General features: G+C 57.0%; 1 protein-coding gene across 4 annotated transcripts in view; it reads right to left on the bottom strand.

Annotated features, from left to right (window-relative positions):
• The window catches only part of MYO1F (myosin IF), a 31,807-nt gene extending 18,407 nt beyond the window's left edge, over positions 1-13,400 (bottom strand). The window contains exons 1-10 of one of the 4 annotated variants that reach the window (XM_082733962.1): positions 12,516-13,400; positions 4,652-4,789; positions 4,144-4,233; positions 3,967-4,061; positions 3,472-3,559; positions 3,268-3,357; positions 1,252-1,383; positions 966-1,097; positions 624-756; positions 238-434 (exon numbers count right to left, since the gene is read on the bottom strand). In XM_082733962.1, the coding sequence (XP_082590088.1) occupies positions 238-434; positions 624-756; positions 966-1,097; positions 1,252-1,383; positions 3,268-3,357; positions 3,472-3,559; positions 3,967-4,061; positions 4,144-4,233; positions 4,652-4,789; positions 12,516-12,518 (1,098 nt within the window). In that variant the 5' untranslated portion in view covers positions 12,519-13,400. Of the gene's footprint in view, positions 1-237; positions 435-623; positions 757-965; positions 1,098-1,251; positions 1,384-3,267; positions 3,358-3,471; positions 3,560-3,966; positions 4,062-4,143; positions 4,234-4,651; positions 4,790-4,884; positions 5,094-10,986; positions 12,434-12,515 lie in introns of those variants that run through there. The other 3 variants (XM_082733964.1, XM_082733963.1, XM_082733961.1) reach the window with 3 other exon arrangements.
• Positions 13,401-13,507: the final 107 nt, after the last annotated feature.

Genomic DNA, 13,507 nt, shown 5'->3' on the forward strand with positions numbered 1-13,507 from the left:
GTAATGGTGGCATCTACTCTGTAGGACTTTATAAAGCTTTAAACTGACGCATGTAAAACATTTACAACAGTAGTTGGTGGAGGCCAAGTGTTCTGCAATGTTGGCTTCTACAATATTGTCATGGTGCTTGACCTTGACGCGTCCCGTGCCTGCCTTCCCCACCTGGCTGGTCCAAGCCCAGGGCGCTCTGGGGCAGGGCCTCTCCTGCTCCCTGGCCCAGGCCCCGGCCCCTCTCACCTCCACAAGAAAGTCAAAGAGACGGGCATAGAGCCCCTTGGCCAGGGCGTCGCGGGTGTAGGCTGCCTGCTCCACATTGAGGGTCACGTCGATGGACTCGCTGCGTCCACCCCAGCGGCTGTCCATCTTACGGCTGGTGAGCTTCTCCTGCAGCCGCCCGCTGTCGATGCCCAGCAGGTAGGCGGGAAAGGCCAGCACTGCCAGGGTTGGGGGGAAAGAGGGCGGCCAGTTAGGCTCTGGGGCCCCCTGTGGTGCTTCCATCCCTCCCCTTTGTGCCCAGTGACGGAGATACTGTCCTCGTGGGTGCTTACCCTCCTGGGGCCCCACGCGGAGGAAGCAGTTTGGACACACCCGTCCACCCCGCCGTCCCCAGCGCCCACACTCACGGTCCACACTCTCTACCCGGGCGTAATTCCCATCCTCACAGAAGCTGATGTTTCCCAAGTGCAAGATTCCCGCCACCAGCTGCAGGACCAGCTGCTGGACATTGGGCGGGATCCCGATGACCTGCATGGCATTCTGCAGGCACAACAGGGGCAGAACCTGTACCACGGATCGCCACCTCTGTCCTGCCCTCCTGAGTTAGGCTCTGGGACTGCAGCACGGACTCAGGGAGTCAGGACACCTGGAGCCCTGTCTTGCCTGTTTCACCCACTTGCTGTGTGACCCGAGGCAAGTTCCAGCCCCTCTCCTGGCCTTGGCTTTCTAGAGTAGGGATCACGGCTCACCAAAGTCTCGTTGAAGTCACTCCGGTCGTCGGTGCCATCCACCTTGTAGGTGTCCGATTGGAGGTAGTAATAGTAGTCGGGGGTCATGAGCCCCAGGTTTTGTCGCTGCTCCTGGGAGGCTCCTTCCAGCAGCTGGAGGGCGAGCAATGTTCATGCATCTGGCATTGGACCACCATCGCCCCCGTGATCCCCCAGTCCTCACTGTCCTAGCCTCCTGGACACTCACCCTCCCACCGTCTCCCCTTGGCTCTCCCTCGGCTCCAGCCTCACGGCCCTTTCCTTGCACCTGATAGTAGATGTGGAAGTTCCTCTCGTTTTCATTCTGCATGACCACACGGGATTTCTCTAGCAGGAAGTTGGAGATCTTGCCCCCGTCCGGCTCCCCGCCACGACTGAACTGGATCTCAAAGTACTTGCCCTGAAGCCGAGAAAGCCAGGTGAGGTGCCCAGGGTCCCCGGGGGTGCAGTGGTGGTGGGGGGATTGAGGATGGGTCTTAGGAGCCCGGCCTCTTTCCCCGTCTTGCCCACATGACCCCAACTCTTCTTTATTGACCACTTTCCTGGTCCTTTGACCACAACACAGAGACCTTCGTGTCTCTGCAGACTGCTGCTGGTTTTAGTGATCCTGGCTGTCTCTCACAGGTTGTCCCTAAGCCCACAGCGAGAGCCCCACAAGTCCCTTCTTTGGTCTCTGACAATATGTGGGTTCTACTCTGGCTAGAGTTTGGAGGGCAGAGAAGCCCCCTTACTTGTTCCTTTTTGCCACTGTTATGCAATGACAATACACATTACATCATCCCACTACACAGACACCTGTAATACAAGACCTACACTTGTCTCTGGTATAATAAAATAATATAAAACATTATGTTTTGGAGGTTCATCCACGTTTTGGTGTGTATATCAGTAGTTTGAAAACATATACTGTGTGCATCCATTTATATAAAGTTCTAGAACAGCTGAAACTAATCTATGGTGGAAAAAAAAAGAACCAATCCAGAGGAGTGCTTGCTTCTGGGGTGAGGTGGGATTAGAGATTGACTTAAAAGGGAGGGAACTTTCTGGAGAGAGGGTGATGTTCTGTGTATTGATAGGGCTTTGGTAGCACAGACGCATTTTCCCAAACTCAGTGAATGGTTTACTTGAGATTTACGTGTTTTGCTATATGCAAATTTTACTTTAAAAGAAATGAAAGAGCAATGAAAATTTATATTGGATTTTAATTAAGGATCCACATGCCAAGGTGATGGTGAGGCCAAAAGTAAGGTGTCTGCAATTTACTCTCTAGTGCATCAAAAAAAAAAGATGGGTAGGGGCGTCTGCTGGCTCAGTTGGTGGAACATGTGACACTTAAATCTCAGGGTTGTGAGTTCAAGCCCCACAGTTGGTGTGGAGCTTACTTTAAAAAATGAACAGATGGAGATATGATAAAGCAAGTAGAGCAAAATGTTAATGATAAACTCTTGGAGAGGGGCAGCAGGTGTTCACTATATCATTCTCGCAATTTTTCTTTGTTTTAATTATTTTTTTTAAAAGTAGGCTCCACATCCAATATGGAGCCCAAGAAAGGGCCCAGACTCATGAATCTGAAATCAAGAGTCGATTACCCTACTGACTGAGTCTTCCAGGTGCCCCACTACATTTTTAAGAATAAAGTTTTGAGGAAAGTACTTAAAATATAATTACTTGATCAATATGTTAGAAATAAAAATATAATTAATAATATTTAGGGGAATAAAACATCTTATTGGTGTATGGAATTTATTAAATCATTTCATATATAGGTACTATATTGGAATTACTGAGGTCTGCGAGATGGGTATTAACATCATCCCTATTTTATGGATAAGAAACAGGAGCCTCAGGAGGTTCAAGCTGCTGAAACATTCTTTTTTTTTTTTTTTGGTCCAAGCTACAAATCTAAATAGTGACAGAATCAGACTGTAAATCCAGATCTGGTGACCTATTCTGTCTCCATTAGGCTCAGCACTAACACCTGACACAAAGAAGGAGCCCAAGAACAATTTGTTGAAGAAAAGAATGGAAGAGAGAATAAATTGGGAACTGAACTGTGAACAGGAACGGACGTAGCATGGTTGCAGCCAGGAAAACATTTAAGAATGTTACACAGACAAGTCAAGGCTTCTGCAGATCAGCTGATGGGGGAATCATTTTCAGAAGGACCATAAGCAGGAAGTGAGTCTCCCACAAGCAGGAAGTGAGTCTCCCACCAAGGAGCAGGAAGTTCCTATGCTACTGGGAACACAGGTGTTTGTGTTTGTGTGTGGGGCTGCAGACTCACAAAGCGGCTGGAATTGTTGTTGCGCACGGTCTTGGCGTTGCCGAAGGCCTCCAGCAGTGGGTTTGATTGCAGGATGATATCCTTCACATGCTGGGGGGCAGAGGCAGGTGGGGGTGGGAAGAGGTCAGGGCGAGGTAGGTGGTTGTGGGGGTTAATTACCGTGCTGCTGGGGGGACCCAGCCCATCCTTCTGTTCTCCTCTCACCTGGACCTTCTCGCCCCCGCCAGACACCTTGGAGATGTAGCCCATGATGTATTTGGCTGCCACGGTCTTCCCAGCTCCACTCTCTCCACTGGGGGTGAATGAAGGAAAGAATGATCAGCAGCCAGCAGGGAGGGAGGGCTGGGGGGAGGGTAAGCGCCCTTTCTAGTGCCTGATCATTCATTCATTCATTCATTCATTCATCCTTCCTTCCTTCTTTCCTTCATTCACTGCCGTACCAGGTTCTAGGAAAACAATAGCGAACAAGACAAAGATCCCTGCCATCTCCGAGTGGACATTTGGAACGGACCGACGGACAATAATAGAATGGATGAATAAATATATCATGGGTCAGGGGCTGACAAGGAAAGTCAAGCAGGGCCAGGGGCAGAGAGGGAGAGTAAGGCTCTGTTTGGGGCAGGAACTCTGAGCAAAGCTCCCTAGGCTGGTGAGGCTGTTGCGGGGCCTGGGCAGGAGGGCATGGGGCCCTCTCCATACCTGATGATAACACACTGGTTCTCACAGTCGATGAGCATGTTGCGATACATGTTGTCCGTGAGGGCGTAGATGTGCGGGGGATTCTCGTACTGAGCCTGGTGGGGAAGGTCAGCTCTTAGCACAGGGCTGGAGGCTGGGGGTCCCGGGGCCATGCCTCCCACCTGGCCCCGGTCTTACTGCGCCCTGGTAGAGGTCAATCTCGCGGTCAGTGAAGTAAGGCATCTGCTTGAAGGGGTTTACGGAGATGAGCACGGAGCCAATGTAGGTCTGGGGTGCTGTTAAGGGCTGTGCGGTGTTTTGGCTGGCTTTGTTCCTCATGGGCCCCTGTCCCCTAAATCCTAATCCCCCGGGACCTCCAGGGCCCCATTGCTCAGAGCAAGAGATGGAGATGCTCAGATGTGCTGGGGAAAACACAGGGCTGGGTCCAGAAAGGAGAGATGGTATGTACTGTGGCTGAGCTACCCAGGACAGAGGGAGCAGGGAGGACCCCAGCCGCCCCCGAGCAGAGCCCTGCTGTCCCTCCATCTCCCCCTCCTCCCGGCTGGTGCTCTCACTGCCCATCCCTTCCTCTGCTCCTTTGTTCGGCCTCGTCTCTCCCTTCCGCGCTGCAGTCCCTCCCCCCCCTTCCCTGCGTTCAGCCCCGAGCTGTCCCTCGCTCCATCACTCTGCCCGCGGCCCGGGGTACAAAGATGTAGTCGTCCATGAAGCGTTTGCGCAGGTTGCCCACGATGGCATCCTCAGTGATCTGGGGCAGCAGCACCATGTCGTCCACGCCGCTCTGCTTCACGTTGTGGCTCTGCCAGTGGAAGCGCTCCTTGCTGCCCTGGGGTAGGGGGTGGCCAGGTGGGAGTAAGCTGCTTTGGGGGGGGGTGGGGCTGGGCTGATGCCTCAGCCCCCCCCCCCCCCAGCCTGGCTCACCTCCATCACTGCCTTCCGATTCTGCCTCCCCTCAGCCACCTGCCAGCCTCCTTCTCCGACATGGGGACACCAGGAGAGGTGGGCGTGCTGGAGTCTGGGCTCCCTGCCCCAGAGGAGGGGGCTCTATCCTCCCAACCCTCCACCTAGTTGTCCCACTGTCACGCAGGAGACCGTGATGCCGGGCCCAAGGGGACAGAGTGTGCCTGGGGCTCTGGTGGCTGTGGGAGGGGAGAAGGGGGTCGGGGGGAGGCTAGTTTGGGGGTGGACTCACCCTTCTTCTCACTTCTCTTTCGGACTCTGCGCCCCCCACTTCTCCAGCCCCCTCTCCCTGCCCGGGCTCCTGCCGCATCCCTGATTTCTCCATGGCATTTGACCTGCCACCCACCTTTCCACCCCTTGGTGGTCTCCTTCCTCCTCCTCTCTTCCTCCCTCAGGGTCACGCATCCTAGCCTGTCCTGGCTGTGACCTCTGTGCTCTGTGCGGTTACCCTGCTCCTCTGCCCCCGCCACTTTCCCTTCTCATTTTCTCCCTTAGTTTTTTTTTTTTTTTTTTCTCTTAAATCGGGCTAGACTTTCCTTAGGCCCCTGGGAGAAGACTCAGACACAGGCTCCTCCTCCAAAAGACCCCTCCTCCAGGAAGCCTGCCTGGAATGTTTTCTCTTTTCAGCCTTACTTTTCAGCTCATCCGGTGCCTCGGACACTTAAACAGACTGGCTGCCTCAAGCGCTCTCAGTTCGGTGTACTCCTGCCATGGAGGAGTCTGAGGCCCCGAGCTTGCCTGGCAGGCGTGCTCCTGCCTATATACAACGTGCCTCCTCCAGGAAGCCCATCATTCTCAGACCTGGAGCTCTTGGAGGGCAGGGACTGGGACTGAGTCCTTCTCAGCTCTAGAAGGGATGACCTGATGGATGGATGAGGAACAGGGGCAAAGAAAGAAACCCAGCTTTGGGGGATGCCCCCAGAACAAAGGATGCTGGGAATCAGAGGCCAGTCCCGAGAACTGACCAGTGTCTGCCACGCAGATTCCAGGGATGGTGAGCTGGGCAGAGAGGATGCAGGCAGGCATGGGGCAGGAGGAGCAGCGTGGGACAGAGGCAGGAGGACAGGTCAGTCTTTCCTGGGGCCCCTGAGCAATTCCAGAGTGGGGTTCATTGAGGAATGCCCACAGACGTTAAATGAGGCCAGTTTTTGGTGAGGCATAGCTCTGGCTTCCAATCTAGGTGGCGTGATCCAACACAGCTCTGAGCCTCAGTGGTCTCATCTGTACAATGGGAGAAGCAGCCTCCCTTTCTGGAGCTAATGGGAAGGAGTAAACTGCTCTGGGGCATAAACTCCAAAATGAGTGAGGGTCCCGCGCCCCTCTCCAGCCCAGGGAGTTGGGAGGTTGGGTCCCGGGCGGAGCGGCCCTGGACAGAATTAACATTCACCAAGTGCTTGGAGCCGGGGGGCCAGGGGTGAAGGTCGTATCACCAGCAGTCCTTACAGCGGCTCAGGGACATTTAGGGACAGAAGCGGAGGCTCCAGCAGGGTTTGACGCTTGACTACAGACTCAGCTCGGCTGTCTCTGAGGGTGTGGGATTCGCGTCTGACAGCCAAGGCCAGGTTCTTCCGTCCACACCCGCAAGTGGCCGGGACCCACGGGGTGTTTGGGCTGGGACTCGAAAGCCAAGAAGGGCTTCGGTCGAGAGCCAGGAGAAGAGGCACGCCAGGCAGCGTGGAGGCGCAGAAGCAGGAGCCGAGAGCAGACGAGGGAGCGTGTAGGGGGGTGAGGGCTCGGCCCCCCTCAACGTGCTTCCAGCCTGAGCTGTCACAGGCAGTTTTTTCATGTGGCAAATCTGGTCTCATCGCTCTGGGGCTGAGAAGCCGTCTGTGGCTTCCTGTCACGTTCCCCCCCATCCATTCCACCAAAGGTTTTTCCCGGGTGCTGCTAACTTCGGCCCCCAGGGAGACACTCTCTCAGTCCCTGCCCCCGGCGCCCCGTGATTGCCGGTGCTCAGGTGTCAGCTCGGAACACCCTGCCTGCCTGGTCCCTGCCAGTCCGGCCTTCGCACTTGGCTCAGGTGACACTTCCTGTAGGAAGTCCTCCCCTGCCTGGGCCAGAAGGAGGTTTCCTCTGGACCCTCACAGCCCCCGGGGCCCTGCACCGCAGCCCTGTCCACGTGCTGGGCACCCTGCTCGTCGGCTGCGTCTTGGGTGTGCAAGGTCCCGAGGGCAGGCGGTCAGGCAGGGCCCGGCTGCACATTTGAATGACCAAGTGGGCTAGTGGGATGGCCCGTGAATGAATGGAGCGGAGGTCAACCTGGGCCAGGTCCCTAAGGGCCTTGAATGTCGAGCAAAGGAACTCAGGCTTGACTGTCAGCAGCTTGGGGAATTCTCAGTGGGGCTCCTGGGGACACTCTAAGAATTGTGGCAGCGTTTTCGGTTGTCTGGGGACGGGGACTGGCTGGCCTTTCAAGCGGGCTGCAGGTGCCAGATTGGTCCATACATGATCACCCTGACCGCAGCCCCCACTCCACCCCACCAGCTGCTTATGTAAGTGACAAAACTGTTTATAATCGCTGGAACCTAAGATCAAATTCTAGTTTAGGTCTATACAGAAAAACAGTATGTTTTGCACGGCTGACACCCACTCCATGTTCCAGACTACCCAAGAGAGTTTTTAGTGTTACTAAGATTGTACTGAGACTCGTTCGGCATTTTGGAAGCTCGCGCTGCTCATGGAAGTAGCATGGTTGATGCCTCTGTCACTCGGCATCAACCCCCTGAGATGCTCCCGTGTCCCGGCGTGAGCACCTGGGGGCTCCGGTGGGCGTTCGTGGGCCACTGGCCTGAACACTTTCATCTTTATGTGCCTGTTTTCTTCCAAGTGACTTTCTCCTCCACATTACAGGAGATCGCATTATTTTTGAAACAATGGGAGTTGGTGTGTTTCACCGTCTGTGAATTTCAGTTTGGGGGTTCCAGGGGGCCTGCCAAGGGGTCTGTTACAGGAAGGGGGTGCTGGGTGGGATGCACCAAGAACCCCAGGGTGCGGTGGGAGTGGGGTTGGGGAGGGCAAAGCTGTGGGAGCAGCACGGTGCAGGGGTTGGAGAGGATGTCCAAGGTAGAGGCTGAGCAGGGCGTCAGCTGGGAAGTTGGAGGCAGCCAGGAGCCGTGAGGCCCGGACATGACAGGGGCCGGTTGGGAGAGGCAGGGAGCCATCGACCGGATCCCCGAGCTACTGAAGGTGTCCGGCTCCCCGGAGGCTCAGAGGGACCCCCGGACAGAGCCCTGGCGACCTCATCCAGAAGTTGGTCTGGGAGGTCAGGAGGTGTAGACCGGGCGGGAGGATGGCTTTCAGATGGTCTAGCTGAGAAGGCGGAGAGGGAAAGATGCTGTGGGGAGAGCAGGGTCCAGGGAGCAGGTTTCTTGTTCTTAAGATGGGGAGACCAGAGCGTGTTGGTGAGAACAGAGGATGAAATCTGGGAGGGGAGTGATACCCTGCAGGGGCTGCAGGCGGGGGGTCTGCTCTTTCTCTGAGTCAACAGCGGGTGGGGAAGTGGCTGCTGAGGGGGGGCAGGAAGTGGATCCTCTCTCTGAAGACCTCTGAGGTGCGGGGCTTCCCGTGGTAACTATGGTAACCAACACCCATCATAACAATAGGTAGCAGCCCCCTGGCAGGGACCCTGTGCCACACTGCGGTCTCTGCTTCTTCTGCGACTGACCTCATTGACCATGCTGAGGTCAGTACTGTGACTAGGTCCACTTTGTGGAAGAGAACACTACAGCACAGAGAGGTTCTTTGTCCTCTCCAAGGTTGCACAGCAGGAAGGGAGGACCTGGGAGAGGATGGTAGAGACCGTTGCCCTTAGCCCTGCCCAGGTCAGAGGGGGCTGGGGTTGGTGCTTCAGATCAGACGAACGTGGGGCAGAGACAAGGTTGGTCTGTCTAGAGTTTCCCCGTGGGTCAGTCCAGTCTCTACGCTCCTGGGCCCGTCAAGCTGGGCCGAAGCTCAAGGCCACTTCCTTTCTCTGAGGTCAGAGGTCCCAAAGCTGGCTGCGTCTCGCTGGTTCTCTTGGCCCCAAGGACTTGGTTCCTCTTCTTGTCCCTTTCCGCTTCCCCCAGCCAGCTGAGTGGCCCTCTGCCCCTTGCTGCCCCCGCCATTCTGTCTCTCTGTGTCCTGCCAGCGAGGGACCTGGAACTTGCAGATCCACTCCTAGCCCCTTGTGAGGACAAAAACCATGCGTTGTTTGTGGTAGAGAGAGAGAGGGTGTTGCTCAAGGGAGTATAGAGTATGGAAGGACAGGAAGAATTTCGGCATGGGACCAGCTGGGTGTGAGGCTCGGCTTGACAGTTCACTGACTCTGTGGTCTTGGGGAGGCCACCTCACTTCTCCAAGCCTCTCTTTTCCCATCTGTAAAATGGATTCCATAATAAACCTCCTCCACTCGTTCTCTGAGAGGAGTCAGGGAGCCTGTGCGGAGAGGAGGTGAGCTGGAAGCCTCAGGAAATGGCAGCTGGTGGCCCCAAGAGCATTTAGTGGAGGTGACCGGTGACAGAAGATATAGGAGCTGGCGGACGGATGGTTGTTGAGGGAGTGAAGGACTGAATGCGCTACCACGGGGACGAGACTGCCGTCTCCTGTCCTGTATCACGAGTACCCATCTCCCTGCAACTCCCAAGTCTCCTAGATCAAGCTGAAACTGAATTTCTGAGTCCCTTTCTTAGGGGCGGGGGGTGCAATGAAGATGTTGTGGTCACAGTTGACCACAAGCCAAGTATGACTCAACCTGATGGGGCTCTTGTGAAAGAGAGTCAGGGCTAGAGTGGGAGGTGGGAGGTAGCTTCTAACTTTGACTCTTCAGAGAGACCCCCGCCCCCTGCCCCAGTCTAAGGCAGAAGGGAGGGGGAGGGGAGCTTCCTGTTTCTTTGGGGGTGGAGATTCCAGATCCAAATGAGGCTGGAAGGATGGGCAGCTGGGGCATGTGGGGGTCAGCACCCCCAATCCCCCTTGGCCCCTCATCTTGTAGGGAGGATCAGGAGGTTGCAGGTCAAGGTGGCTGATGAAAGCATGACCTTAGGGGTCACTGAGTTGACATCCTCTGCCACTTTTGGGCTTTATAGCAGCTCACGGACCCTCCCTGGAAGGGAAGGTTATTTCCTCATCTGGAAACAGTGATGGCTATTTCCTCATCGGGAAAATGGGGACACTGAGGGCTGTAGGCCTCCTGGGGCAGCTAGCCGTGCAGCTCCAACAAGGTCAGGCTTGGGAAGCAGAAGTGGAGCCATCCTCGCCATGCCCAGCAGCAGTAGCCTTAAGCTGGCTGGTCCCACGGGTCAGCGGGCAAGGCCAGGGGGAGGGGCTGGAAGCGGGAGCTTTTGCAATTGGCCCTAGCTGCTCTGGCCCTCTGCTCCTGGGTGCTGATGAGAAGAGCCCCAGACTGGAGAGAACAACGAAACAGCCACTTCCTTCCTCGTTGGGGTCCCGCAAGCTGTGGTCACAAGCAGGGAGCAGATGTGAAGCTGCCCTGGCAGCCAGTGCTAGGGCTGGCCCCCAGCTCCTGCCCCCCAGCCCCCACCCCGGTGTGTCCCTGCAGCCTTGGTCCTGTCCTCCCCCATCTCAGTGGGGTTCTGGGGCTGCACCCTGCATCCCTGCACTGTGCAAACAGCATCCTTGCCTCCAAAGGCTCTTGAAGTCCCCCCTCTCTTGGGGAAAGAGTTCTGGCCTGACTAGAGAGGACAGGTGGGGACCCCTGTCCTTCTAGAGTCCGCCCCAACTCTCTCTTGGCCAACAGCCTTCTCTGTCCATCCCCACGGCTGCTGGCTGCGGACCAAGCAGCCACATCAAAGGTCTCCCTGCTTTTTTGGTCTGTAGTTTATAAACGGTCACCCTTAACCTCACCCCCCGCCCCCACCAACCGCCATCGTTCTGCGGATCCACCCTGACAATGACCCACCACCGACCGCAAACATTCCGCACTAGCTGGCACCGAAAGCAGCCATCACCACCACCGGCACACCCCCGAGAAACACGGTCACCGCCAACTTGCAACAACAGATGCCCGTGAATACCGTCACCACCAGCAGCACCAACAGCCCAACAGCCCAACCGAGAATGAGTCACCTCTGCCCAGCGCCATCGCAAACTCCAGCAATGAATGAGCGTCACCCACGGTGATGGGGACTGTAGAGGGGCTCCGTAAAGCGCTTTAGGAACATTGTTCCGTTGAATCTTCCCACGCTCTCCCTGGCACTAGTCGGCATCCCTCCAGGAAGCAAGGATTAGCCTCGTGGATGGGGTCTGCTCCCTTTTCCCCCCTCCGTGGTCCTCTTGGGGGAGAATCTCCCCTCGTACAGCCCATCAGCTGAGCAAAACATTGACTAAGCAGTCCGCATGGCTTCCTGGGGAGGGGCTGCTTTTCTTTCAAGTAACAGATTATTTCCTGTGTTCTTTTGATCCAAGTCTGCCCATCTGAGCTCCTGAGCACCTCTGGCTTGGCTCCTTCTTCGAAGAATTCCCATCCCAAGCCTGGAGCTCTAGAGGATGGTCTGCTTTGTGAGTTACCCAGCGAGGTCCTTGGCCAGCGATGCCCAGCTTGTCTGGGCTTTCCGAAGTCAGGAGAGGTTCTCTCTCAGCCCAACCCGATCCCTGCCTGTTGGTCTAGCTCCTGCCTCCTCCACCTCGGCCAGCTGCCTGCCGCAACTGCCGGGAGCACTGCAATTGTCACCACGGGCTCTGTGACTGTCCCAGCCACATGCTGTCCTTGACAGACTGACGAAAAATGAAAGCTGAAGTGGCTTACAGATGCACGGAGCAGTGGGTGCAAATTTTCGAGCCCGCCCGGGCTCTCTCTTAATGTGGGTGTCACATTAATGTGGATGCTTCTGGGTCTAGACCCATGGCAGTGACAGTCTCCTGACCCTTTTCACCGTAATCATCATCAGATCTCAGCCTCACCCGGGGCGGGGGGGACACCTTTGGCCACAGAGTATCCCTTGCCATACTTGCTCAGAAGGGTACCAGTGCCCGTGCTGGGTCTCACCGTGCCCCGTTTCTGTGATTGCTACGACCAGACCACCCCTACACAGGCATGATGTCGCGACACGATCGCTGCCCCCCATTGCCCATTCAACCCGGCCTCGGCTCCCAGCTGTGGACTCAGAGCGGCAGAACCCACAGGCTCTCTGAAGTTCTGAGAGTTTCCCCGAACACCTTCTACATCTCAGCGGACTTCCAAATATGACATATGTGGGAACTGAGGCCCAGAGAGGGGAAGTGACTTGCCCAAGGCCACACGGAGGATGAGGGACCCCAGCTGGGCTGGAAACGGGTTCCCGAAGCCCTGAGAAGGGAGTCTGTCCTTGTCCCTGCCGATGCCGTGTGATCCCGCACGGTCATCCTCTGTCCTTCAGTCCCTGCTCCATCCTTGGTCCCCCATCATCATTCCCGCATCCTGGTGCTGCCAGATGTGAGCTTGGTCCTTGCTGAAGGGTGCTGGAGGCACCTGAAGCTGTAGTGAGGGACCCCCATGGGTCCTCTGGGCCCCTCCCCACCGCCCCACCTTCTGGTTGGTGGTGTCCAGGGCACCCCAACCTTGGGCTGGCGCCCCACCCCCACTCTTGCACTGCAGGGCCCGCCCTTCAAGGACTTACCATGGTGGTGGTGGTGGGGGTGTCCTGTCAGGCCTCTGGGGAGGGACTGGATGGGTCGTGGCGGGGGTAGAGGCTCAGGGTGCTCCGGGGGGCGGCTTGGGCATGGCCCTGGTCCTGCTCCTGCACCAGACTCCCAGCCCTAGTTCCTCTTAGAACAGCCCCCGTCCCACTTCCTTTAGCGGGAGGGGCCACTGCTACAAGGGAGGGAAGCCAGGCCAGGGGCGGGGAGAGGGCTCCAGCCGGCAGTGGCGGGGCTGAGGGCGCTGGCTGTTTGGGGCTCTGAGCCTGCCTGAAGGGAGAGGTTGAGGACTGATGGCAGCAGCCGCCAGGCCCCGGAAAGGCCCTTTCTCCAACTGCCCGGACAGGGGCTGCGGCACACAGCACCCAGGTCAGGCGGCTGCGGGGAAGCATTTGGGCTGCTCAGGTCTCTTCAAAACCACTTCAGATGTGCGTCTGTTCAGGCGTCCCTAAGCAAACCCCCTCTTCCAGAGCGGCCTCTGCCATCTGCCCGTCTTCTCCCTAGAAAGGCCAGTGGGGAGCCACGTGGGTCCGTCATGGGAGACAGGTGGGGGGGGACACATCACGAGTGGAAGTTCCCAGGAAGCAGGGACAGCCGTTACCTCCCAGACATGGGGTGTCAGCTCAGGATTTAATGCCCCCCCAGCTCTGCTACTTCTGGGACCCCACGTTCTTATAAAATGGGGTACGGGGCCTCGCCGCAGTGCCTGGCTCCCATAGGATTCATCAAGTGTTGGTCCGTGTCCTGGTCTCCCCCAGACGTTTAGGAAGTGGCATTGCGGACAGGTTGTCACCTGCCGCGCTACATAGCGCGGAGGAGGCCGAGGCCCACCCCGGGACGCTGGCAGGGAGGCCCCAGCACCCGGGTATCCCTGCGCCCCGGCGGGACGCGGCATCGCGCCTGGAGGCTGGCGAGGCGCCCCCTAGTGGCCACGTGCGGGAAGGAGCGCGTCGGTCCCGGAATCTCCCGCACG

Source organism: Mustela nivalis (assembly GCF_964662115.1).
Source record: "Mustela nivalis genome assembly, chromosome: 1".
Taxonomy (NCBI): domain Eukaryota; kingdom Metazoa; phylum Chordata; class Mammalia; order Carnivora; family Mustelidae; genus Mustela; species Mustela nivalis.